Below are 25,572 nucleotides of genomic sequence, written 5' to 3'. Positions count from 1 at the left end.
CATTCAGACCTCCCTACCCCCCCCCCCCCCGCCCATTCTCTGCTGTGTGTAAATTTATTAGGGTTTGGGGGTGGTAACAGTTGCTGTTTTGTATTTCACTCGTTTGGGATTGTTTTTTAAAGGACAATATGAAGTCAGTTTTATAATTAAAATGAGTTCGAGTGGTCATTTTGAATTTTAATGACGAAGGACATTGAGATATAAAAGGCAGCTTTGAAAGTTACAGCAAAGCATGCTCCTTAGTTGAATCCTTTGAATGAGAGAATAATAGCTATTGGATGGTGATGATGAAGGAATAGGAGCTGCTGCTGTTTAATGTATTCTCCATTCTCAGTATATGGATGCAGCCTCCAAATTTTACAAAGAAAATAATCATCGGCACAGCATCTCTGCTCTCCTATTGGTCTTTTTGTAAAGCAGCCTCTTGGGCTTTCTTAGTAAAAGTATTTTATTTTAAAATATATCTCTAGACACTTACTCCTGGTAGGCCTGGGAAAATGTAGATTACTTCATGTCGCTTCAAAATTCCTTTCAAAGAAAAGAGTCGAGCTCAGTTTGTGTTTTTGAGATAGAGAAGAGGAGTAGATAGGAGGAAGGAGGAAATCTTAACTTTGCTTTGGCGGGAGAAAAAAATCTTTCAGTCCTTTGTTGACACCATAGCTTCTGCATTAGTCATATGTCCCTTCCTCCTTGGCCATGGGTGGACCAAAGGAATAGCAGCCATGTGCAGGTTTATAAAGAAGCAGTGCAAAGAGAAGAAAACAGCTAATAAAAAGAAAAAAAAAAAATGTAGTGCTCCCCATCCCCCTAGGTTTTCACAGTTATATTTTTAGATCGATCAATGGTTTCTGGATATTTGGCCTCCTTTTTAGCTTTTTTATTTCACTATTATTGATGTTATTAAAAAAAAAAAAAAGTACTGAATTCATAGCCCTAATGGTGAGGTAGTATTCAAAGTTCTTTTCTTTTTTGTTATAAAGGAAGTCAACTACAATGGGGAAGCTAGTGGGCACAGTTAATACTAATGTTGGAATGAAAAATCATTACCTACTTGGATTCAAATGATGGGGGCCTTCGAGTTAACTGCCAATGGAGAGAGTAACAAGAAAAAGAGGGTGCGGGAGCACTCATTATGGAGTAAGTCACTGAATAGCCAAAGATAAAGATTTGTATACCAATTTAATAAAAGGGAGGATTTAGGGCTTTAGAGGCTGGAAGTTTTGATAATACTTGTTTGCACAGTTTTTTGTTTTTTGTTTTTGTTTTCGTTTTTGTTTTTTGGAATATCCTGGTACCCAAAGTCATTTGCTTCCCTGATAGAACTGGGGGAGGGGAGTCAGGTATGGTCGCTGATTCTCAAAGCTCTGCCATAGTCAGATAAGGGAAAGTTCACATAAGATTTCTTTTTGCCTCTGCTGTTGGGTTTTCGGTCCCTTCACCGATTTTCTAATATTTACTTACAATTTGATGGTTTTCAAAGCATTTTCAGGTATCTTATAGGATTCTCACAGTATTTTGTAGGTAGTCAGGGCAAATACTATTATTCCAGTTTATAGGTAAGGAAACAGAGGATAAGAGAGATTAAGTGTTTGTCCAGAGCCACACAAGTAATAATGGAGCCAAAATAAGAGGTGAAGCTATTTGTATCTCTCACTACATCTTTGGGGTCCAATTTCAGTACTAAAAAATTAAATAGTTTATTGTCAATCTATAAATGTTGTAAAGGGGTCAAGATTGAGTAACATTTCGTTTGTTTTGTAGGAGAAGATGGTGTAAACTGGTTCATCAGTGACAAAGACGTTGAGGTAAAATCAATTTGTTTTTGAAGTTATGAATAATAGATTACTAATTTCCTTTGATTCATGGTTTTCTTTCACTTCATTATAACTTAAAGTTTTAAAAAATAGCAACAGCCCAAGTTCAATTTCAGTATATGGGTGATTGAATTTTTCAGACGTATGGTTCAGCCTCGATTCTTGTCAGTCGCCATAATGAGTTAGTCCCCTTTCCCTTCTGTTTCTTCTCTACGGTGATGAGTCCTCTCAACTCTATTGCCGGGTACCACTAAAGATCAACACCGGAAATAACTGCTTCTTCAGTAAGGAAATGGTCAGGCTATTTTTAGGATGTAGCAGGTGTTTATTAGCCTTAATTGTGGCAGATGGCTAGAAAAGAGAATAATTTTACAACTTGGTGGGAGAAAAGTTTTGAGATCATTAGATTGTGTCTTCTTGAGGACTTCTTGGCCAATTCAGCAGAATGACTAGTAAAGATGAAAGTTTTTTCAAAGATGGAATTCTACCAAACAAGATAAAAGGATGATTGACATTTACATATTCCTCTTTAGATGTCCATATGACATGCTTTGCTGATATTTTCTACTAGATACTAGATTGTGGCTAGAATATGGGACAGCTGAAATTAGGTCATTGTAGGCAGAATGGATTTTAAAAGGACTCTTTTTGAAGGAGATTATCTCATTCTCTCTTAGAAATTATAATCCAGTTTATAGGCAGTGACCCTGGGCTATTCAAAAGAAAGAATGTATTCAAGTAACTGTGTGATTTAATAACTTCATAAAAGATAAAATCATTTAAAAAAAGAAAAAAACATCATCTCATAATTAAAAATTTAAGCAAGCTTCTCATACCGATATAGAAGTCAGCAATATCTTTGATTCTGAATGCCACCAGAATGTCTAAATGATGTATAGCAGGACCCTATTAGAGTTGTCGAGAAAGGTACGAAAAAGTGGAACCACATGAAGTATAAAAGAATGGAGAGGGGCAGCAAAAAGTAGAGTTGTCTTTATGGCACCCCCTTTTAGGTTTTTAGAATTCCTTTTAAGAACATGAAGTTCCTTGTTGCTAGGTTCCAAATTAAACAGACTGTGACTGTTAATTCTCTTGAACAGAGTGAAATAATTTTTTTTAATTCTTGATTTTTTTCCCCCTTAGGCTCAGATAGGTAATAAGAGATCATCAGGAAGATGGACCCATCGATACTATACGGCCAACAAAAATGTTACCTGTAGAAATTGTGACAAATGTGGCCATTTGTCAAAAAACTGCCCTTTTCCACAAGTATGTGAAATATGTAATGTTTCTTTTACCTTGTTAAAATCAAAATCTTAGAGTTGAAATTCGGTAACCTTAGAATTCAAATTTCATGTAATATATGTGTTAAATTTCTTGTTTATTTTCATGTAGGTCATAGCCTAGAGTAATAGCAAAGGAAGAACAATAAATCTAGATTCAGAAAAACCTGGAATCAATTTCAGCTTCCCATTAGTAGCTGGACAACTTTAGGCAAATCATTCTATTCTCTGTTGCCTCTCTGTTTTCTTATTTATAAAAAGAAGATTGAATCAGATGATTCTTGAGGCTCTTCACTTCTAAACCTTCTACTCTATGAGACAGTTTGTTTCATTGTGGGATAATTTTCATAGTTAGAAAATTATAATTTTAGGGATCTATAAATGTTTACTGAGGTAAATTAAACAGATACAGCAACCTTTGGAACAATGCAGAGCTAAAGCTCTTAGATGTGCACTGACACATAATAAGCACTTAACAAACTTTCCTTCTATGACCTACTCCCTCTTCCCAATGATTGTCTTTCACATATTTGAGACAGCTCTCATGTTTCCTCTTTGTCTTTGCTTCTCCAGGCAAAGCAGTCTCTTTCTATATCTGTTCCTCCTATGACTCAGTTTCCAGATCCTCATCATCCTACTTTCCCTCTCAGACACATTCCACTTTGCCAATGTTCTTATAAGACAAGACATAAAGAATAGATTCCAGCTGATAGTACATGCAGACTAATAAGCTTTTTTGGCAACCGCAGGATACAGATAGCTTGTGTTAAAGCTCTGATTTCAGACATTTCATTTGGTTTTATAATTATGCTCAAGTTTGACCTGCATTGGGGTCTCAAAATTAGAAATAACTTTTTATGGAATTATACAGAAAAAGAAAAATTAATCTTCTATTTTAAGACTGAAATATTTTTCTAACGAGGTTTTCTGTTTGTCTGCCACATAGAAAGTCCGCCCCTGCTGCCTCTGCTCCAAGAGAGGACACCTCCAATATGCCTGTCCGGCACGCTTTTGCTTAGACTGTTCTTTGCCTATGTCTTCCACTCACAGATGTCTTGAAAGACCTTCCTGGAGAAAACGATGTGACCGATGTGATATGATAGGCCACTATGCTGATGTGAGTATCCTAAACATAATAATTTGTCAGGCTTTGGGGACAATGTGCCAATTCGTAACTGTCTGTCAGTGTACCTAAAAGAATGTTTACTGTGTAGAGTATATAACGAGCGTCATATCCCTTTGGCCACTGGTCATGTAAAGCAGTGCTCTGATACCTTTGGATAAGGGTAGCATCAGCAAATATGGTAAAACCATGCTTACCCATTTTGCTTAATGTGCTTGCTAAGTAAAAGTCGAAATTACAGAGGTATGTAATAAATAACATGTAAACTTTACCTACCCATGCATACTTAGATGAAAATATATGCACACTTAGCAGTTGTGTACAGAGGTCTGTATGAGGCCTGGATTAATGTTGCTTTTTGATGTCTCTTGCTGGTACAACAGTCTTATGGATGAAGGATAAGCCACCAATATTTTGAATTTGCTTATCTTAGTTCTTTCTTTAGATTTAAAAAAACAAAAGTAAATTAGAAGACATTCCAGTTACTTGTAGCACATTAAATTTTAGCACATTGTTATTTTGGACATCATTTTGTATAATATATAAATGTCTGTGGGGTTCTAGTCACAATTTCAAAGACCAGAAGGGCTATAGAAGTAAATAAATTTAAAAAATAAGAATGTTTTCTCTTTTATTTGTACTTCCCAGAGACTTATAAATTATTTATAATTTAAGTATACTTATAGCCTTTGCTCAATAAATTAATATGGCTTTCTGATGAGATGAATTTCTGATTAAAGCAAACTAGTATATGAATGTGTGGTATATGCATTTCTTATGCAAATAATATAACAATTATTGATTGTAATTTTTAAAGGTCTTTTTAAATGAATAAAAATAGGGTTACTATTTCATGCACTGACTTACAACTTGATTTTTTTCCACTTTGGAAAGTTTGCGAATGTGTCTCTATATCAGCTCATGAAAACCTACCTTTCCCATGCTAAGTTTTATCCCATTGTATGGATGTACCAGTGTACCCAGCCATTTCTCTACCAATACATTTAGATTTATATTGTTGGTTATTTTTTTAAGCAAACAATACTGCAGCAAACATCTTTATATATATCTTCATGTATGTACGAGTATTTTGGTGAGTAAAATTCTAAATGGAATTGTGTAATTAGAGGATATGTGCATTTATGTCTAGATTAATATTGTCAATTTTTTTTCTAAAATACTATATCAATGTATCTACCTGCCAGCAGAGTGCTCTCAATACTAACTATAATTGATGTTTAAAATTTTTGGCCAATCAGGTAAGGAGAAAATGGTATCTTATTGTTTTAATTTGTGTTTCTTAGGTCACTAGTGGTGTTGAATATAATTGCCTACATAATATATGTGTATATAGCATAGAGATAGAGGTTATTTCATTTTAAAGTAGTTTAAATTTATTTTTCAATGAGTAAATTCTCAATTGTCTTTGTTTTATACTGTTCTCTGCATTAAGTTAGCCATTAAAAAACTAGATCCTTAAGAGCTACCAATTATAATTTTCTTAGCAAGATTTTCTAATTTGCCAGCTATGTTTAATAGCATATTTTTTTACTCCATTTTTCCAAAGAGCTCTTACAAATATGGTCTTATTTGCCTGTGATAACAGAAAGGGTTCAGACATTATCATGAGCAGTTTTTTTAAAATAAGAAGTATTTCAGTACAGAACAGTTAAGAATGATTTGTAAAAGGTTATATAATCAGCTCTGAATTAAATCTATAACCCATTCTGCTTAACATCTTAATTTTGGTCTCTAATATATGTTAAACTCTTTATCTAAAATGGCCTGGAGGATTAATAACCCAGGGAATATAAGTTCTTAAGATAGGGTTAGGCTATGGGCCGACTTCAGAGAAGGCAGCACCCTTTCCCCTAAATCTGCCAAGATCTACTGTTGGGTTTTTTTGTAATTACATGCTGAAGGTTCTGGACACTATTTGATCTTTTCCAACCTGCCCAACTGGCGTATAGTATTCCCTTGGAGCCCACTCAAACGTGGGCTCCACCAACTCCTTCTGAAGAAGCATAGTCTTTCCACCATGCCAGAAGCTCTTCATGAGGATTCACTAGAAAGCACTCATTCTGGCCTCAGGTTACTGAAGCTATTCAACAAGTCCCATATGTGCTTTAAATCTGTCTGGAAACCTGGCCCTCCACAGAAAATATTGTTTCCCCTGCAACCCTCTCACATGCTTGCTTGTCACTCTTTCTTGACCCACATACCTCTGAATTAGGTTGATTAGGATCAACCTCTTTCTCATTTGCCATGGCTGCCTCTAAATCATTACTATTTCTTTATGTAGATATCTTTGGCTTATTTAAGGCTCATACCCTCTGACAGTGCTGTCCTCCATCCTTCTTTATCAGTTTCATCTTCTTAGCTTTTGGACTTCCTACTCATTCAAAGAGGATTTCTGAAGCTCTGGGTATCTATAGGTGCCCTAACCTCTTATAAATTAAGGAAATCAAGAGATTTCCATTTTTACTTTATACATCCCTATAAGCTACAACACAGGTCTCTGTAATGTCAGAGTAACAGTTATATGCGCAAAGATAATTTATACTGAAAACTGGTGAGTCGTATTCATATTCTTGCTGTAATAATGAATATGAATTTTTTCTTTCCTGAACTCTACTTGAAAAATGCCTCATTTGTTAAGTACTGTATGTGTTTGGTTGAAATTCCAGAGTTTTACAATGTAAAGGATGAAAAGATGGCTCAAGGCCTACTAAAGTCCAACTTGCATCATGGGTACCTTCCAAAGGCAGACGAAGCATATATGAAGAATCGGTAGATTAAAGAAGGAATCAGAGATGACCCCAGACGAAATAAACTCACTATAGGAAATAGGAAACTTGAGAAAATTTTAATTCATTCTTCACAATGCAAACAGAGAAGATAGAGGAGAAGCAATCCGAAGCAAAATGATCAAAAGAAAGTCTGATCAAAAGAGCACCCACTGAATATGAAGGAGAAAAAAGACCCACATCTTAGACATATGCTAGTGAAATTTCTGAATGTCAAACAAAAATTATACAAACATCCAGACAGAAAAAACACGTTATGCACACACACACACACACACAATCAAGTTTGCATCAAACTTCTCCTCTGCAATACTAAATGCCAGAAGGCAAGGGAGAAATCTCTAGAGGCTAGAGCACCTGAGAAAAATAGATGACACAGCCACGCTGTTGTTCATTTGTGAATTTATTGGAAAAGTCAGAGAATAAAATAAGCAGCAGTGAACAGTGAAACCAAGGAAGCCTGGTATACATGCCTGAATACTTCTTTTTAATCTCTCTTTTAAATTAATATGAATTTTAGAAAAAAAATATTTACAAAACATCCCATTTAAAACCTATAGTAATGCGGACCATAGATAAATTCCAATAAAATAAAAGGGTTTTTTTTTTTAATTACAAAAGTGTGTTTTTAATTAATTTCTAGATTTCTAACTTAAAATGAGGCAAAGACAACTTAAATGATATAATAAATGATAGGGGAAAATGGAAACAGCAAGAGTGTATTGTTTTTAAAAATACGAGGGAAAAAATAGGACCAAACGTATCACAATAAATAAATGTATTGAATTAAATGCTTTTATTAGAGAACAAAGACACCAGTGTCAGAAATCATAAAGGAAAAGGGAGAATAGATTTAATTTAAAAAAAAAAAAAAGTTTGTTCATCTAGAGACCATTAATAAAATTAAATGACAAACCACAACTTGGAAAAGACTTTTATAAACTATACGATAGGTTAATTATCTGTAATACATAAAAAGCCCTTACAAATTAAAAGGAAGAAAGAAATGCCTCAATATAATCCTCTTAGAGAAGTTATTCTGAGAAAGTACATTTGGATAATCTTTCTGGAGTTCAGTTATGGATTTTTGCAAAAGTATAGCTGCAAGAATGTTCATCTCAGAGCTGTTTATAATAATAAAACTTTGAGGCATCCCAACTATTTGATGTTGCAGCTGCCTTAAGTAATTTACATATGATTCATATAATGGAATACTGTTCAGCCATTTAAAAAATGATACAGAGACTACGGCCATGCCACCCTAAACACGTCTGATCTTGTCTGATATTGAAAGCTAAGCAGGGTCGGGCCTGGTTAGTACTTGAATGGGAAACCACTTAGGAATACCAGGTACTGTAGGTATAAAAATAAATAAATAAAATTTAAAAATGATACAGAAAGGAATATTGAATATGAAGATACTAGTTACTCGCTCATTAAATGAAATGCATAAATTACTAAACATATAAAGTATAATCCTGTTTTCATGTAAATATACACATTTCTATATGGATATAGATTTGCATAGAAAAAAGTTTGGAATGAAGTATTCTAAAATGTTTACCGTAGTTATGGTTACTATAAATAAGAAAGGCAAGAGGGAAAGGCTAGTAAAGAAGCTGGAGTCATTATTATTGTTTAAACATTGTAGGAAAAAGGAATCAAGTAAGCTTGAGAAAACTGAAGAATGATATATAAATGTTGAGAATGGTGTGGAATACTTTTGTTTTTAATCAGTGATCAAGCTTTTTAAGATTTTTTTTAATTCCAAAATTTAACTATAAAAATGCGATCAGATTATTTGATCAAGTCTTCTTTTCCATGTATTTTGAACAACTGAAAAAACATTACTGAGTATAGACCTCAATTGGATATAAAATAGGTACATTGTGTATAGTAGATGCTCATTGATGTTTCTGAAAATTTTTCTACAAAGTACGTGGCCACAAGCAGCTATATCCTAACAAAAATCTATATTTTTGACTTGTCCTTTTCTTTTGGATTTTTCCCCCTCATTCTCTTATCAACAGGTCACGTAAACTGCGAGTTTTTGCTTTCTCTTAAATTTGGCCATATCCAAGCATTGACTGTTCTGCAATAGATTTTACTTATTTCAGCCACCATATTGATTCCAATTTCCCCATGACCAATTTTTGCTTCAGAAATATGGAGAATGCCAAATTGACATCATCACAGCAATAATGAATACAACTGTGTGCTTGCTGTGTGTCAGGCATTGTTCTAAGGACTTCATACTTATCAACTCTTCAACTGCCACAACAGCCTGAAGAGGTGTTGTCATCCCTGATCTATCAGTGAGAAAACACAGTGAGTTTTATAACTTGACCAGGATAGTCCATAGTAGAGCCAGAATTTGAATCCAACCATTTTGGCTCTAGAGTTTCTGATTTTGGCTGCTACATTATCATACTTAATTTTATTAACTCTCATTCTGTTTTATTTTATAATGCCTTTAGCTAACAATAAGCATTAGTGCATATTTGTAAAACTAACTTATGTTACTATTATGGAATCACAATCATTAGATGTCCCTGGAAATATTTGTGATTCTCTGATGTGAAAATATTTTTTTAAATGGAAATACTGTTGCTTAAGGTAGCCCAGTATAATATGTATATGCTTTGTTATATTTTTGGTTGATTCTTTTGATATAATTTCCTATAAAAAATGAACTCATATTTTCAAATAAAACTGAAATGCGGTCTACTACCGACAAACTTTATGCCCTGTTACTGCACTAAGTTAGGAGGAGAATATCAAAGAGAAATATCTTTGAGCAAAAAATTAGGCTTGTCAGTTTCCCTGATTACAGAGGATTAAGAGTATAGGGATTGATTAAAATTTGACCTTGGATGGAAAGATGATTTTATGAAGTCTAGTTCATTTTGGAGGCAGCTTAGAGATAGAGACCAACGCATGGCTTTCCATACTGATGGATGAAAAAAATTTAGGTGGATTCTGTACACACCGCCACATCTATCTGTTGTATGTTTATAGCTTCTTTTTATCATGAATGATAAATTTTTATGCAATAGAAATAGAACAAGCACTATTAAAACAGTAATGTATCTTGAATTTTAATTGTATATTTCTATGATTTCAGACCTCATAGCACTTTATGGAATTTTGATTGAAGGCTAATGCCCAAGATGATCTCTTCAGAATATTCCATATAGGAGAAATTTTAATTCACATATATTCAGAGTATATGTATAGTAGGCTATATAAGTAGTTTGCGTTTCTGAGGAATAGTGTATATATGACTACCGAAGTACCTGGACAATCGGATGACTCAATAGCTATAATTCATGAAGAGCCTGCTGATAGGGTCCTGGAGTGGGAACATTCTTTTTAATGAAGGCACCTAAAATTACATTAATGTGCATATGGGAAAGTTAAGATGGTAGGTGACTGAGTACAGAAGCTGGAATGCTTTTTCTTTCTATATTTTTTTATTTGACAAATTTTAAACTAAATTATTCTCTTTATTCTCTTTTATTTATATTATTCACCATCAGTGAATATTGCTTGTTTTACGAAATCTTTTGTTTTGCTGCAGTGACTTGAGGGGGCCAGCTCCTAACAACAGAGGCTTTGACAAAGCACCAGAGGATTCTGTTAAAAAGTTGTGTTTCGTAATTGTAGTTGTCGTGTCAGAGCCTAACTGACTTGGAGCTGAAGGATTTTTGTGAGATGAGTAGCTGTGCCAGCAGGGACCCAAGTCTCCTGGGCTGGCCGCGCTCTCATTAAGATTTGCCGCTAGCAGTGGCGGTGTTCAGCATGTATGTGACGTGCATTCTGTTATTGTATGCTTGGCTTGTCAGCCTGCAGCTTTCTGACACTCACTTATGTCACTCTTTATTCAGAGAGGAAGAAGCTTTTGATAATTTGACAAGACAAGCTCTTAAACGATCTAGGTCATGGCCTTCACTGTCTGTGATTGTGAACATATTTCCTGAAAGCCCTGTCACTCATCACAGCTACATTTTCTCCCGGGGAGCCACAGGCCTGTCCTGGTCTCTTGTCAGCTCATACATTTTGGTTATTCATATACCAAATACAGTACTGGGGTTTTTTTCTTCCCTTTTGCAAATGCTAGCATGTTAGTAAGGCTAATCCTTTCTCCTGTGCTGTGTTCCCAGCAGGGCTGCGTTCAAGGGCTCTCTCTAGTACAAGGCAGACAACTGGCCAAGGGGAGCTGAGGAGGAGGAAAGGCCGCTTAGTGCTGTTTTTGTGTTTGTTCATTGTTGTGGAAATATGAGAACTGGTGGCAAGGGCCTTGTCTATTGAGCACTTGAGTCTTGGTCTGCTGTCAGGGGCTGTTTAAGATTGAGTGTTTTATTTTCTTTGATGTTCACGTTTGAGAATAGGGAAGTGGGAATTAAACAACAGATGCACTAAGCCGTTGTTCTGGTAAAACAATAATTAGCACCTGATAAAATTCAATATGGGTCGAAATGCATAATATAAACTCTCAATTCATCTGGTGTGGCAAACTGTGTTGATTCATCTTTGAATTTTATGAATAATAACACTCAGTTATTCATGTATGGTTTATTATACAAAGTACAATAGAGGGGAAAACTAGTTGGGCAAAAGTTGGCAAACAATGTAGCACATTGCTAAAACAGATGTACAAGTACACTTTGTATGTTTTCAGTTGTGAGACTTGAGGAGGCCTTTTGGGTTGCCATCTATCTAAGTGCCGGTAAGGTGAGATCACCAGGACAACCAGTAAATGCAGTTGTATTTTAATAGTTTGTTACATTTTCATCTCAGATGAGTTTCACAGCAGACTAGTCATTCGATTTAAATATTTTTAAATAATATTTTAAAGTTCCAGCTGTAATAGTAATCTTCTTACTATGAAAGTTGCTTTGCTTAAACTTTCTGTGCAATAGATATATATTATGGGTACTATGGCTTTCTTTTTGATAAAAAGAAAAATGTGTGTAATGACTAAGGAATGCTAAAAGGTGGAAGCCACAACAAGCAAAAAAACTGATTTTCAAAATCCACTAGTGATACAGTTATATGTCATATATTTAGAAATAAAGATGTATACTTTACATTGGTACCTATTTTGAAGTTAAAAAATAATTCTTCCTTTTAACCTTACATGGAAATATATTATGCAGAAAATAGCAAAATGAAACTGTGCATGGGAATGTTCAGTAAAAGTACTTATGAGATAGTCAAGTAGAATTTTTTAAAATTATAATGCCATTGGTCTAATAAAAGAAGTTTCACGTCTCTCACTACTAATTTTTATATTAGCCATCATCTTCATGTACAGAGCAATCAGACAATTGTTCAAAAACCAAGTAATTCTTTCTTTTATTACTAAATTGCTGCAACACAAGAAAAGGTCACATGGTAGAGTGGCATTCTGCCAGTGTGTGACAACTCAGTGATTGCGATTTTTCAACCGTATTATTCTGAGGACACTGTGGTAATCACGAACTATCCATAACTAATGTATAAATAACTGTTTGCTTATCTCTACAGTAATCTAACTCAAATTTTATAGACACAGCAAAAAGCTTATGATAGAAGGTAGGAAATAAATATTTAAAAGTATATTATACATTAGGTATTTGTGTGTAAATATGTTTATAAAGATAGTTGTGTGTGTGTACACACACACACACACACACACACACACACACATTCTTAAGAACTTTGTAACCTACAAGTAAGTTTGTGACTATTATTTAGTACCTAACAGGATCTTTGCCTTCTGAAGCTACTTTTCTACTTTGTAAAATAGTTTCCTTTTGATCCATGGTATTCATCCGTAAATCACTGTGTATATGTGACTTTTTTAGTCAGACACATTAGTTTGCATGAATATGACATTTAAATTGGAAAGCCGACCACTAAACAGTTTAATTTCCACACCTTTCTTTAGAAAATTACATAAGACAGTTAAACTTAAAAAGCATGATGGATGAAATAGTCAGCATAGTTGGAATATAGCTACTCTTTTTTTTTCTAATCAGAGATTTTGCCATTAAAAGTTATATTTTGAATTATTACCATAGCCATAATATTTTTATATGGTATGAATTTTCTTTGAAAATTTATAACTACCCTGAGAAATAAATGAGACAGTAATGACTAATCAGGTAAAGAATTGTTTCAAAGTATGTCCAAAACTATAAAGATTTTTAAAAGACTTAGTTCATTCTAATTTCAGGCATGCATATGTGTATGGATATACAAATGTGCGTATATACACATTTTTAAGCAAAAGCTATAAATTCACATTTACTTTAATAATTGCCCTTAGTTGGTGGTTTAATTTATTAGAACCATTAGCATAATATGGTTATTATTTTTAAAATATTTCTGTCATCAGCAGTTCTTTTTCTGAGAAGATTATAAGCCAATCAACTATTCATAAAGAGCCTGGTTAGGAAAAGTGTCTCTTTAACAGAATCATAATTCAGGTGTAAAGAAAGAAGATTCATATGTGCATTCATAAGAAAATATCTTCTAGCTGGTTTTTGTTGATGTTCCTATTGTTTTTTTGTTTTGTTTTGCAATCACCTATTCTGGTTTCAAAATCCCATCTATTACAAAATTTTTGAGGTTTTATTGGATTTTTTAAAGTTGTAGCTCTAAAAATGTGATGGAGAAAACTCGACTTTTAAGGGGAAAGACATATACTTTAGATTCTTGACGTTTTTTGTTTTGCTTTAATTCCCTTTTTGCTCTATTACATAGAGGAGTGAAAGTTAGCAGCAAGTATTTAGGTAAAAGATGGTAACAGACATCAGAAATATATAACCACAATGAAGTCTTCCTAAAAGCAGTTGCTATTAAATTGCTTTCTATCGTACCACCAAGGTTCAGAGTATTCTTTTAAAAAGTGTTGTTGGTGAGTCTTATTGATTTTGACCACTGCTGTTCATTTATCAGTTTAACTGAGTTATGGCTCTTAATCACATCTTAGTGCCCAAAACTTCTAACCCAAAAAGAAAAAAAGAGAGAAAACTTTGTTACTGGCTTTCTGACAATGGCAGGGAGTGTGTTAAACCAGTGTAAAATTCAATTAAACTGTCTAGCCAGGTTTTTGAAGCTGAAATGCAGACCCTTTCTGTTAAGCTTCTTATTTTCCTGTGACCGACACCGGTGGATGCTAGGTTATGCCAAAACCAACAGGCTGTAAAGTACCTTGTTTCATGCTCCCAGCTGATCAATATTTTTATTTTCCAGGCTTGCCCAGAAATCTGGAGGCAGTATCACCTAACAGTGAGTAGAAACACCTTTTTTATTTTCCCCAAGACCTAGCCTATTTACCCTTCTCTGAACTGCTGACCATAAAATATAGACAAGCATCTTCTACTGGAAGATAATAAACATCTGAAGAGTTTTTGCACTGAGAGAGCAATAATATACTTTTTCTATTCCCCCTTGCCCACTACTCTACCCTTTATCTTCCTGTTCTTAAAAGATTTGGTTGGTTTTTTATTACATCATTTAATGATTATATCATGTTATCTCTCAGTCTTCCCAGACTACATTCATTAAATTAAAGGGGGACAAGTATGCTGGGAGCCATAAAAAAAAAATAATAGTAATCCAGTGTCTTTAAAATGTTGTATTATCTACAGTCCATAAGCATATAGTCCATGGTATCTTCCATTATCATTTTCCTGGCTTTACTGAAATATTTACATGTATATTTTAATAAAGCTAGACAAAGCTTAGTATATCTTTCATATAGAATAATTCAACTGTCATATCCTTAAGCCCTTCTTGACTTATTCAAAGTATATAAATATGTGCTTAATACCCTTCAAGTTATTCAATTCTCTGGTTTCCTTTCATTGTGATTTTAGGCTAGGTAAAAGCAGAAAACAATTTAATATGGAACTGTTGACTGAAGCTCAATATTGTGAAGTCAGTTCATTTGTAACATTCAGCTTAAATAATTTCAATAATTCACCATAGCACTACTAGTCATTTCTATTAGTATATTAATTATGTTGTGTGGAGCAAGAAACAACAATAAAAATTACTCTTGTAATTATACAGTTATACAGTATAATTAAAAGCTGCTTCTTAAAGTTTAACATATTAAAAAGTTTTATTTATAGGAAAACAGGTAGTAAAAATAGAAAAGGCAAAGTTTTTAAAAAAACATGTGTTCTTACTGCTCTGCTTTTATAGAAATCAAAAGTAAACCAATAAGTAGACTCATACTACCAAAATGTCTGTCAAAGGCCCAAGAAGCAAGGAGTCACATCAGATGGTTTGTTTCCACATTCTGTTATCACTGCTTAATTTATTTAAAGATCCTCAGTAGAAAGCTGTAATTCCTCAACTATCCCTTAATCCTAAATTGGATTTTGTTAAAATCTTTAGTGTTACCCACCCCCGCCCTGCCAACACATACACACACCCCATATATATTATACATGTTGTAAATTATATGGCTACATTATATCTATCTTATGTATCAGTTGTTTTATCCTAACATGATGAAATCCTTATAGCCTAAACTTGATTAGAATCCAGTCATATATTATACTTTCAAAATCACAGTCACTCTTTGTATACCATTTTTTTGGTCAGCATTTTTATTAAGTAATAGCCTAATGGATTTGACGTTATATTCCCCCCCTGCCAGAGAATTCCAGTCTTGAAAACTTGAAGTGTGGGAAATACTATTTTAATGACACTCTTTTCATTATCTGCACCTATGTTCTTTTATATAACTGACATAAAAGAATAGAAATTAAACTTTAGCATCAGAGAATTGTTTGAAGGTTTATTTAATATTATAGCTTTTAAAAAATATAAATTGTAAAAAGAATAATTAGGAAAAAATAAATGTAACAAAATGAATTCCCCTTGGGGGTATTATAATATATTCTTTCTATAGGTATAACAATCACTTTGAAAAATCTATTTGTCTCAATCTAGAATCCTCATTAATTTTCAAAATAATATTGTAACTATCACAATTCATAATTATCAAGTTTAAATTAGGAATTGGGAATTAGTTTACTATGCAAGTATAAATGCAAAACTTGTATATTTATAAACATGTACATATATATCAATTCACCTAAAATAAAATAAATAATTATGTATATAGGCAATATCCAAATGTGTGCAATTAGGCAGTATTTAATCCTGAATAAAAGCAAGATGCATGGTGAGTTTAGCCATCTTCAGCTCTTTTACTAGGCGATGGACTGCCATCTATTGACTCATAGTAGCCCTCACACATAAATGTGGTATCAGTCAGAGCAGTGACTGAGTAATGAAGCCTGGGTTAGAATTGCTACTGTATATTCATTTAAACCAGTTGTCTTAAAACTCTGGAAATTTCTACACTTAATCATTGATTAATTTCTTTTCTAACCAGAAAGTGTCCATTTCTCACTCAAAAGGAGCTGTGCTTTTTGGGGGGAGAAATTGATTAGTATATTCAGTTTGGAAATGTTTACAATTGAGAACTTTTCAATTTGCTTTTATCTGCCTTCCAGTAAGGAAAACTAGAAGAACATTTACACAGCCCAAAGTTTAGCAACTACAATTTGAGGTCCATCCAGGAATCACTTTCTTTAAAAAAGGAAAAAAAAAAAAAAACACTACAGGTCAGGTTAAACATAATATTATTTTTCAAACACATAAGAGAGATAGTGAAGTTGATTGATGTAAGTAGACTTGTGAAATGTTCCAAATCAAAAATTTTTTAAAACATGCTAAAAGAAGAATATTAGAGAAGAAACATATTCAGTATTTTCAGCAATTTCATGAGATCAAATAAAGCCTCCTTAACAACTTCTATCTAAATAGAATAACTTTTTAACTAAACTTGACTAGATTTCACTATGTTAATAAAAACTAAGACCATCATTCTAAAGGGTGCATGCTAATAAAACTCTAAAACACTACCTATATCTCTCTAACATATCTATAGATATGTTATCTGACTATGTCAGTTTTCTTGATATATTTTAATAGCTATAGCATTGTCATATAATTTAATGACTTTAGATTATCAATTTAGAGATCTTCATGGGAAAAAGAAAAAATGTGATTTTTATTTAGCAATTAAGCTATTTTCCCAAATAGTTGTGTATTCACCTCTTTCAAAAAATGTTTAGAAAAAAATTTAAATCTTCAATGATATAGCACTGTTCTTGTATTTTAGTTTTTGTTATATTTTTAAATTTTGGTAAAGCTTGACTTCGAATATTCTTTTCTATCATTCTAGATAAAAATTTACCTCTATTCAAGAAAGAAAGTCCCTTCCCCCATCCCCAGTCATTTTTAGTCTCATTTATATTAAAAATCCTAGGCCAAAATGGCCACCAACAGAGTTTTTACAACCAACAGAATTTTTAACTAGTAAAGGCTATAATTTGATAGGCTTTGGAAATTCGTTAATCTTGATTTTAATCTACTTAAAAAAGTACCTGGGACTTTGCAATTTGGGAACCGTATGTATGTGTTAAGAAACAAACAAAAAAAAACAATACATCTTTTATGTTCAGTTTTGCACTTGGATTTCTTTGTGTGCGTTGTTAAACTGTGTTACAACCTGCTACCTTTTATTTTAAATAAAAGTTTAAGCAGAAAGCAAATGCAACCTTTTAGGAAGAATGTATTTAAAAAAATTTTTATATATATAATGTTGGAATGCCTGGAATTCACATTTCACAAAGTAAAATACTTGTTCTCAGGGAAATGGGGAGGAGTGGAGTTTCTGGCTTTCCTTTCTAGCCTGGGAAAGGCTTGTGACCAGAGGTTGCTAGTAATTAACCTACCCTCCGTTAGGTCTTACCTGAACTGGTAAAATGCCAGAGTATATCATGGACCATAATTAAAAATACCATTTCATTTTGCCACTCAGTTTCCTCTCCTTACTTGGAAACATCAATTTAGAAATGTGTTTTCACAATATGGAAATGAGATTTTTATACTAAACAAGAATGTTACTTTCTAAAGCATTCTATGCTGTACCACAGAGTAGGTCACCCTACATGTCAACTTTTAACTTTAAATTTAACATTAGAATCATGTTTTATAGTCGAGAAGAAAGGATTAAGAAAATAGAATTTGATTGTGAGGCTATAGCTATACAAAAGTCTTTATTATGGCATTGTGATGTAAGACAAGGTGGGTAACAATTTTGTAACCATCTAATACTAAAATCGATTCTTTAAAAAAATAAGTTAAAATGAGAAATAAAGAGTTTCAAAAAGTCATCCTCAAGCTAGAATTTTTTCTTTTTATGGCGGGGGAAAAAAACCCTCTCTTTCTTAATAGGATATCCAGTGGGAGTCCTAAATACCTATCTATCCTTAGCTTTATAAACAGAACTGCAAAAGCCACAAGAACCCCATTCACATGGTAGATATCAACTGATAGGTCTTTCGTGTGTGTGCGTGCGTGTACGTGCGTGTGTGTGTGTGTGTGTGTGTGTGTGTGTGTGTAAGAAAATGAAATTTGTTACATGCTATATTTTAAATAACTCCAAAATATAGCGAGAACTAGGCCTCTATTTTGGAATTACTTAAATTAACTTTTTCTTCGTACCAGTTTTTGAGGCCTGGCATACAGATTTATCCTAAACTAACACATTGATAAATTCATTTATTTTCATATTTCAGTTCACTCTGCCAGCTTCCTTAAGAAACAGGAGTACTCTTATTTAAATTTGTAATTTTTTGTTCCTCTCTTTATCTGGTGTCACTGTTTCAGTGTTTTGATTGGTTAAGTGTTGCTATTGAGATGCTACATCTCTTTCAGATTTTCAGTGTAGTTTTCATTAAAAATACCCTTAGTACTAAAACACTCCTGAGGTGAATGTAATGGTGATCTGCTGATTCAGAAGGCACGTGACTGTTTTGTAGTACCTCAGGGTCATCTTTCTATTGTAGTACTGTAAAATAAATCAGACTGCTTTATGTTTAAAGTTCCTTGGTGTCTGAATAAAAGGAATTTTCTGAATAAGCATTGATAACTTTGTTTCTAATACTCCATCTGTGATAACAGATAGAAAATACATTTGGACTGTAACTAAAATTTGTAAAGATTTTTCAAATGGAAATTTTGTGTGAATATTTTTATATTTATTGAAATACCATGTTCTTAAAGAATTGAGTGTTAACATTTTGCTAGTAATTTTTTACTTCAGTCTTCACCTTGTTTTGAATTTAGTATAAAAGATAGTAATTACTACACTTACAGAGTAGGTCAACTAATTTTTTTTTTTTAATCTTTATTTCCACTGGCATGTTGGGCCACATTTTGCCAGAACTTATCATTGGAAGCAATTGGAAAATGCAGTTTCAAAGCAAGTGAAACCTGAAATTATCAATCTCAATAAATGAGATTCATTTAAAAATAAATACAATTTGCCAAATCTTCAAAAAGCAATTTTCTAAAGCTTCTGTAACAAGAAGGGGAAGAAAATGAATGTCGTGAATTATAAATGCACATGTTATTTTTCCTCTCACAATGTTTCCTCAGACATTTAGACAATTTGTATACAAACTTATTTTTGAATGGAAGTAGAGTAAAATTATTTAGATTTAGATATAATTTATTTCTCTGTATTGGAGCACATGGGAGAACCTTCATATTTCCTTCTTTTCAAAGAAATATTGGCGTGTCATCCCCTTCAGAGAGATTCTCGACTTCTTTGATTTTCAAGATTTTAGTGAAAAAATTAATTTGTTTTAAATGGGAAATCAATATGGCATATTGCGAGCAGGTTTTTATTTTCTTGTGTTAATATGTTTAAATACTATCAGTGCTTTATGACAATAATTCTAATCTAGATTTAAGTATTTCAGATAAGCAATGAAAAGTATGCAGCATTCACACAGTTTAGAGAAGATTTATTATAAATGTTTTGTCCTAGAAGCAGCTGTGGTTTTGCCACCTTCTAAATATCTCTGATGTCCTAATTACCCATCATGGTGATTTCTGTTCATTTTTTAGATGGTACATGTTGCTCAATAATAAACTAATTGAACCTGAAGCTCTACTATCAACAGTAACTTCCTTTCTTCATTTGAACAAAAAAATTTCTTGGTGCTTTTTTCTATATGAGCTTCAAGTTTTACTTCTATTTGAAAAACTTAAACACTTGTTGTAGTCTTTACTTTCTTATCTGTTAACAAGTGTTTCTCCTGAGAATGATAAAAAGATAGAAAATTACATTTGGACTCTTTACTATCCTTTTCTCTCTTTCCCAGGTATGTGCACCTTTATTTACAAAGGAATTATATAGGGGCAATTTCTTCTTGATAGGTAAATTTTGTGGTAATTAATTCCATTTCTAAGTATTTATAATTTTAGTATACATAACTTTTTAAAATCTTTTCCTTCTCAGAAAACACATACATTATTCAGAAAATCTGAAAGAAAGCTACATTTTTTTACTTGTAACCCTACACTTTGAAATAGTTCCCCTGTTATGACAAAATGAATATAAACAGGTAGCCTGAGAATTTTCAGATTTCATGCAGTTTAACACTGCATAGTATCTGTCTAATAAATTATAGTTTAAAAATCTGAAATGTTTAATGGTGCCTGTTCTTTGTCATGTTAACCACACATAATGAGCATAGAAGTATTTTGTAGAATAAATTTAGCACATTTGAGTGATTCTTTTTCGTATGTACTTTGAACAGGCGATTCATTCCATTTCTTAAATAAATACATTCCAGATTATTGAGTTTGTCATAATCTTCTCTGGATATTTCAATGAAAGAATAAAAATAAATAAATAAAGTATCCTGGACCAGTGTGATATTTGTGTTAAAACATTCCTCTTAGTAGTCATGCATGTGAATGATATGGTAGATTACAGTTAATGCCTAACAGGTCTTAACTATTTAGGAATCACTTAGATACAGTCATGATCAACCATAACGTCAAGGGTTTTGGTTAATCTTTTGAATAATCTGCAGAAAAAGACTCCTGAAAGAACCCCTTGATTGTGGGCATGAACAATCTTTCTAAACTAGTGTTATATTTCCTGTTATAGTATAAACTGCAGTAGTTAACTTAAGTTGAATTAAGTTACGGTTTTAAAACCTAAATCTCTTAAATGACTAAAAGTTAATGAATTATTGATAAAAATCAGTCAGATTTTATTGAAATTCATTTGCCATTGATCCACATGTACCAGAAAGTCTTGAAAGTTGTGTTTTTGTACATTTATTTTCTTCCAGCTGTTTTGAGCTCAGCAATGGTCCTCCAAGACCAACAACTCTGGGTTTTTAAGAAATATCAAAAATATTATATGGAGAAAAATGCTTTGTGTTTAGAGAGTATTTAAACCAAAAAAAAATTAATATCTTTGTAATTAAAGTAGACCTCCACCTTAATTGGTATACTAATACGCTATAGATCACATTTCAAAAAAAAAATTCTTCCATGGTAATGTTCAGAAATGCATATTAGCTTTGTAAAAAGAATTCACACGTGTAAATCAATTGGTAATAAAACTACCCCATTATTTTCATTACTTTTTTTCAAAAATCATATAGCATCGAATCTGTTAGATTATAAGATCGTCTTTATAATTTTGTGATATGTTCATGTCTGTAAACCCATTCTACATAAATATTTTTCCTTTAAATGTATTTGTGGATGCCTTTTCAGTTAAGAGGAACTAAGTCAGGGATAGTTTCTTAAGTTTGTTTATACAATAAAATCTCAATTTTGTCTTTCTTGGGTCTCTCATATTTCCTTTCTTTATAGTTATGCCACATGTCTTCCTCATTTTACTGAAGTCCTTAAAAAAAAACATTATAAAATTGGGCTGGAAGGGCAGGCTTACGTCTGAGGAAATTACTAGGGAATGTTTTTTATCATAAGGAAAAGAATGCCAGCTTTGGGGTTAGACATTGGTTCAAATTCAGGTTCTTTCATTTAGTAGATGTGCAAAACCTAGTCAAAATATTTATCTTCTAAAATCCCCAGTTTTCTTCACCTGAAAAATGGGGATAGCACCTTCTAGGTTGTTGTAAGTATGCAGTGAGAGGATAGATATGAAGTACTTTGCACGATACCTAGCACAGAGCCTGTGTTCAACACTGTGAGCTCCAATACAGCAAACCCATAGACGTCTCACACCTGTAGAGATGGCCTCTGGGCTCACAGCCCAAACTCAGATTATTGTAATGTCTTTAGAGAAGACTGTCGTTTGCCTAAGATAAGGAGATTCATACTGACCTCTTTACTCTCAATCTCCTAAAAATGTTTCCTTGTTATAGTCATTAAATTTAAAATACAAGCAGTATCATTCATTAACAAATTATTTACTTCAGTTTTCATTTTTTAATTATGTTTGTCTTCTTTTCTAGATAGGTAGGTGAGTAACTTTTAATTAAATACAGCAAATTATTTTCTTAATTTGATTCGCTTAAAAATCATAAAGACATTTAAGAGTAGATCACAAAATTTTTTAGGCTACTTCCTTTCTTAATAGAAATGACTATAAAATATGTACCATTTAAGATATAATGATATATTAAAAATATATTAAGTTAATAAATGTATAATTCTTAAATGGTAACTTCAGTGTCATCTGAATATAGTTATCTATCATAAGCAAATGAAATTTCATAAATCTTTCCTTTATAAATAATGAGCATAATATGAAATCGAATAATTCTCACACACATATACACACACCAGTATGATACTTTCTGCTAGGGATAGAGGGTTTATGTTAATCAGATGAGGAATGAAACAAATAGCATATTAGTTTTTTGCACTTCAGGTAAAACTGCTCAGTGTTTTCATATGATCGATGCCAGAAACTCGCCTGATTTCACAGTAGAATGTTAAGGTATAAGAGCTTGGTTAGTCGTTTTGCAGATGCCCACCCATATTCTCATATAGGTACAGAAAAAAAGGCAACACAAAATTAAGCACTTTCTCAGTGCATGAGATTTGTATTCTTTCAAAGAGCATTCCTATTCCATTTTTGTTCTTTATTTTAAGACGAGCAGAAGCTAAGATGGAGCATATTATAAAAGCGAAAAAGGTCCCTTTTGAACAGGTCCTTACAGCTGTGGAATTCCCTGCCTTTGTGACTGATGGTTAAGTATTTTTCAGTAGAATAAGCAGGGTTGGGTGTGGGTGGGGAGGGAGAGTGGGGAGTACTGTAGAGTATAAGTCATGTGGAGTTATGGTAAAAATAAAAATCTTGGGGTTTATTTGGGTCCCCTGTGTATAGACTAATAAATATAATAAAGCTACAGTTCTGTTATTCTACAGTTTTTCAATTATGGTTTATGTACAATTGTACGTAAAATGTATAAGCAGATTTGAATATGTTAAGGACTTCATATGGTCCGAGGATGTATATTAATGTGCATTCTGTGTTTTATAGTCCACTCCAGTAAACATTCACATAAAATATCCATGGATTCACACATGTATGTGTTCTTTTCTGTCCCTTCCCCCCCAACATCCTGTCTCTACGCCCCCCTCATCCCTCCACCCTGCATCAAAGCTTGTGGTCCTTTTCCATCCGTGTACTAAAAGGTTCTTTGTAAACCGGGCCATTTGTCCATCATTGTTTGGGGTCCAAACAGCGGTAAGATACCCTGTCACCGATCCCGCGTGCTGTGAATGGCAGCTCCTCTCCGGACAATTGGCGGAGGGGCCGAGAAATATTCCTGAGAGGATTATTTAACCTTTCAATTTAGAGGGCACAAAGCCTGGCTGATTAATGAACTTTCTGATGGGCGCTGATAAGCGGATCTATTTCTTTATTTCCCCTAAAAGTGATTCCTTCTCCTGTCCATGTTACTATAATCTTAAACATAAAATGTGGCAAATAGATTAAAAAACAGCACTAAAGAGTTTATCTGGCTGGCAAACTGAAGGAGCTAAATTAAAATTGGTAATGACAGCAGTAGCTCAGCCTCATATATGGTTTTTAAATGCACTGTGTATTTTGAAGAGACTTATTCTCCAGTGCGCCTGGTAATGACTGTTTTTGGTGCACAGTCTGGGGCTGGCTTCTGTTATCCCCCCCCCCCGCCCCCTCCCCCCCCAAAAATGAGTTGTGTTATCTGGATGGCTGCAGACACAGACGCATCCCCCTTTCTCACTGCATGGGCAGACAAGGTCGATAGCATTACAAGGTATTTGTGGCAGTGCTTGTTTCAGTTTTCAGAGCTGCCAGTTTCCAGGCGGATTTGAATTACAAAAGAAGAAGCTGGCATGAAAATTGAAAGGTTTTATCGGCTGGTCTGAAGCCTCATAGCACATTGCTTATTTATGCAGTCCATTTGCACCAGGAAATATAAAAAGGAAATACATTTTTAAAATAAGGCCATAAAGACCCAGATATGTTTAAGATGGCAAATAAAATATAGATACCTATAATATCTTTCCAGGAAACGATTTTCACTTAATGTTGCACATTACTTCAGAAGAGCATTTATGTTGCTGTCATAAATTTGTGCATTTGTGTCACTATGTAGGTAGTCTCTGGGGATTAAGAAGGAAGCCTTTGCTAACTTACTTTAAAATTAAAATAGACGGAGGGATAGCTCTGCAGTTTGAGAGCTACATTGGAAATATTTAAATAGGGTGGTAAATTAAACTTAAACTAACATTTTTGCATTCCACGTAAAATTAGCTATGGCCCAGTGAATAAATGCCACTACCTTTGGAGAAAATTGGGATGCTTTTTAAGCCATGAAGATTTGGAGCATTCAGGGAATTACTGTGATCCTTACTGTCTTGCATATGTTCATTGTTCTCTGTTTACTGGGGTTTTCTTGTGTTGTTGGGTTTTTCTTTTGGGTGGGGGTTCATTTACAAAAAGAAAAATCAATACATTTAATAGCTTTTTATAAAACTTGTGTCTCATTTCTTTTAGTCTTCAAATCTTTTGTCTTTTAGATGTTGCCTAACAATGTTGGTAATATATTATCTTTTCACTATTGGGAGTTATACCAGCGATATACCTCTATTCATATTACTTTAGGGTAGTTTTGACTTATTAAAAAAGACACTTGTGCAATCCCTTACACTCTTGGTTACACAAAATGAAGATACAAGTATACAGACGTACAATACTGCAAAGCCTAGGGTAATTAAAGGTGTTACCACTGGTTACTCGTAACCTTCAGCCCACCGGTTTGTAAACTTAAGAGTAGCCAAAAGAGAGGTATGGAGGAAATTATATGTACATAGGAAATATAAAATCAATAAAGCAACACTCTTTATTCTGCTGCAATTCAAATGAACACTGTTTTAGAACCCATTTTCCAATAAAGCAAATTACTCTCAGCTTAACCATGAGAGATGCAATTTTTTGCAATTTTCATTTTCACCAGTGTCTGGTACCTTTTTCATGTTTTCATGACCTGGACTAATTACTTCATGTAGTATTTTTTTTTTAACAGAAAATATCAAAAGCATACACGTCTGCTGCATGCTAATGATGTGCTGTACATTTTTTCATGAATTTTCATAAGGATTTTTTTTCTACGTAGCATGTGTGGCTTAATGATGTA

At 33.3% G+C, this 25,572-nt stretch overlaps 1 protein-coding gene and 1 pseudogene across 6 annotated transcripts in view; both read left to right on the top strand.

Annotated features, from left to right (window-relative positions):
• The window catches only part of ZCCHC7 (zinc finger CCHC-type containing 7), a 187,828-nt gene that overhangs the window by 147,624 nt on the left and 14,632 nt on the right, over nucleotides 1-25,572 (top strand). For 5 of the 6 annotated variants that reach the window (XR_004949977.1, XM_036217758.1, XM_036217759.1 and 2 more), the window contains exons 3-6: nucleotides 1,762-1,805; nucleotides 2,958-3,083; nucleotides 4,044-4,214; nucleotides 14,270-14,305. Coding sequence is in view for 5 of the 6 variants with exons in the window: in XM_036217758.1 (XP_036073651.1) it covers nucleotides 1,762-1,805; nucleotides 2,958-3,083; nucleotides 4,044-4,214; nucleotides 14,270-14,305 (377 nt within the window). In the remaining variant the exon portion in view is untranslated. Of the gene's footprint in view, nucleotides 1-64; nucleotides 1,138-1,761; nucleotides 1,806-2,957; nucleotides 3,084-4,043; nucleotides 4,215-14,269; nucleotides 14,306-25,572 lie in introns of those variants that run through there. The other variant, XM_016146221.2, reaches the window with a different exon arrangement.
• LOC118600881 lies at nucleotides 8,271-8,389 on the top strand (annotated as a pseudogene).

This window comes from Rousettus aegyptiacus, unplaced genomic scaffold (assembly GCF_014176215.1).
Source record: "Rousettus aegyptiacus isolate mRouAeg1 unplaced genomic scaffold, mRouAeg1.p scaffold_m13_p_3, whole genome shotgun sequence".
NCBI lineage: Eukaryota > Metazoa > Chordata > Mammalia > Chiroptera > Pteropodidae > Rousettus > Rousettus aegyptiacus.
This window is presented reverse-complemented; position numbering and strand designations above follow the sequence as displayed.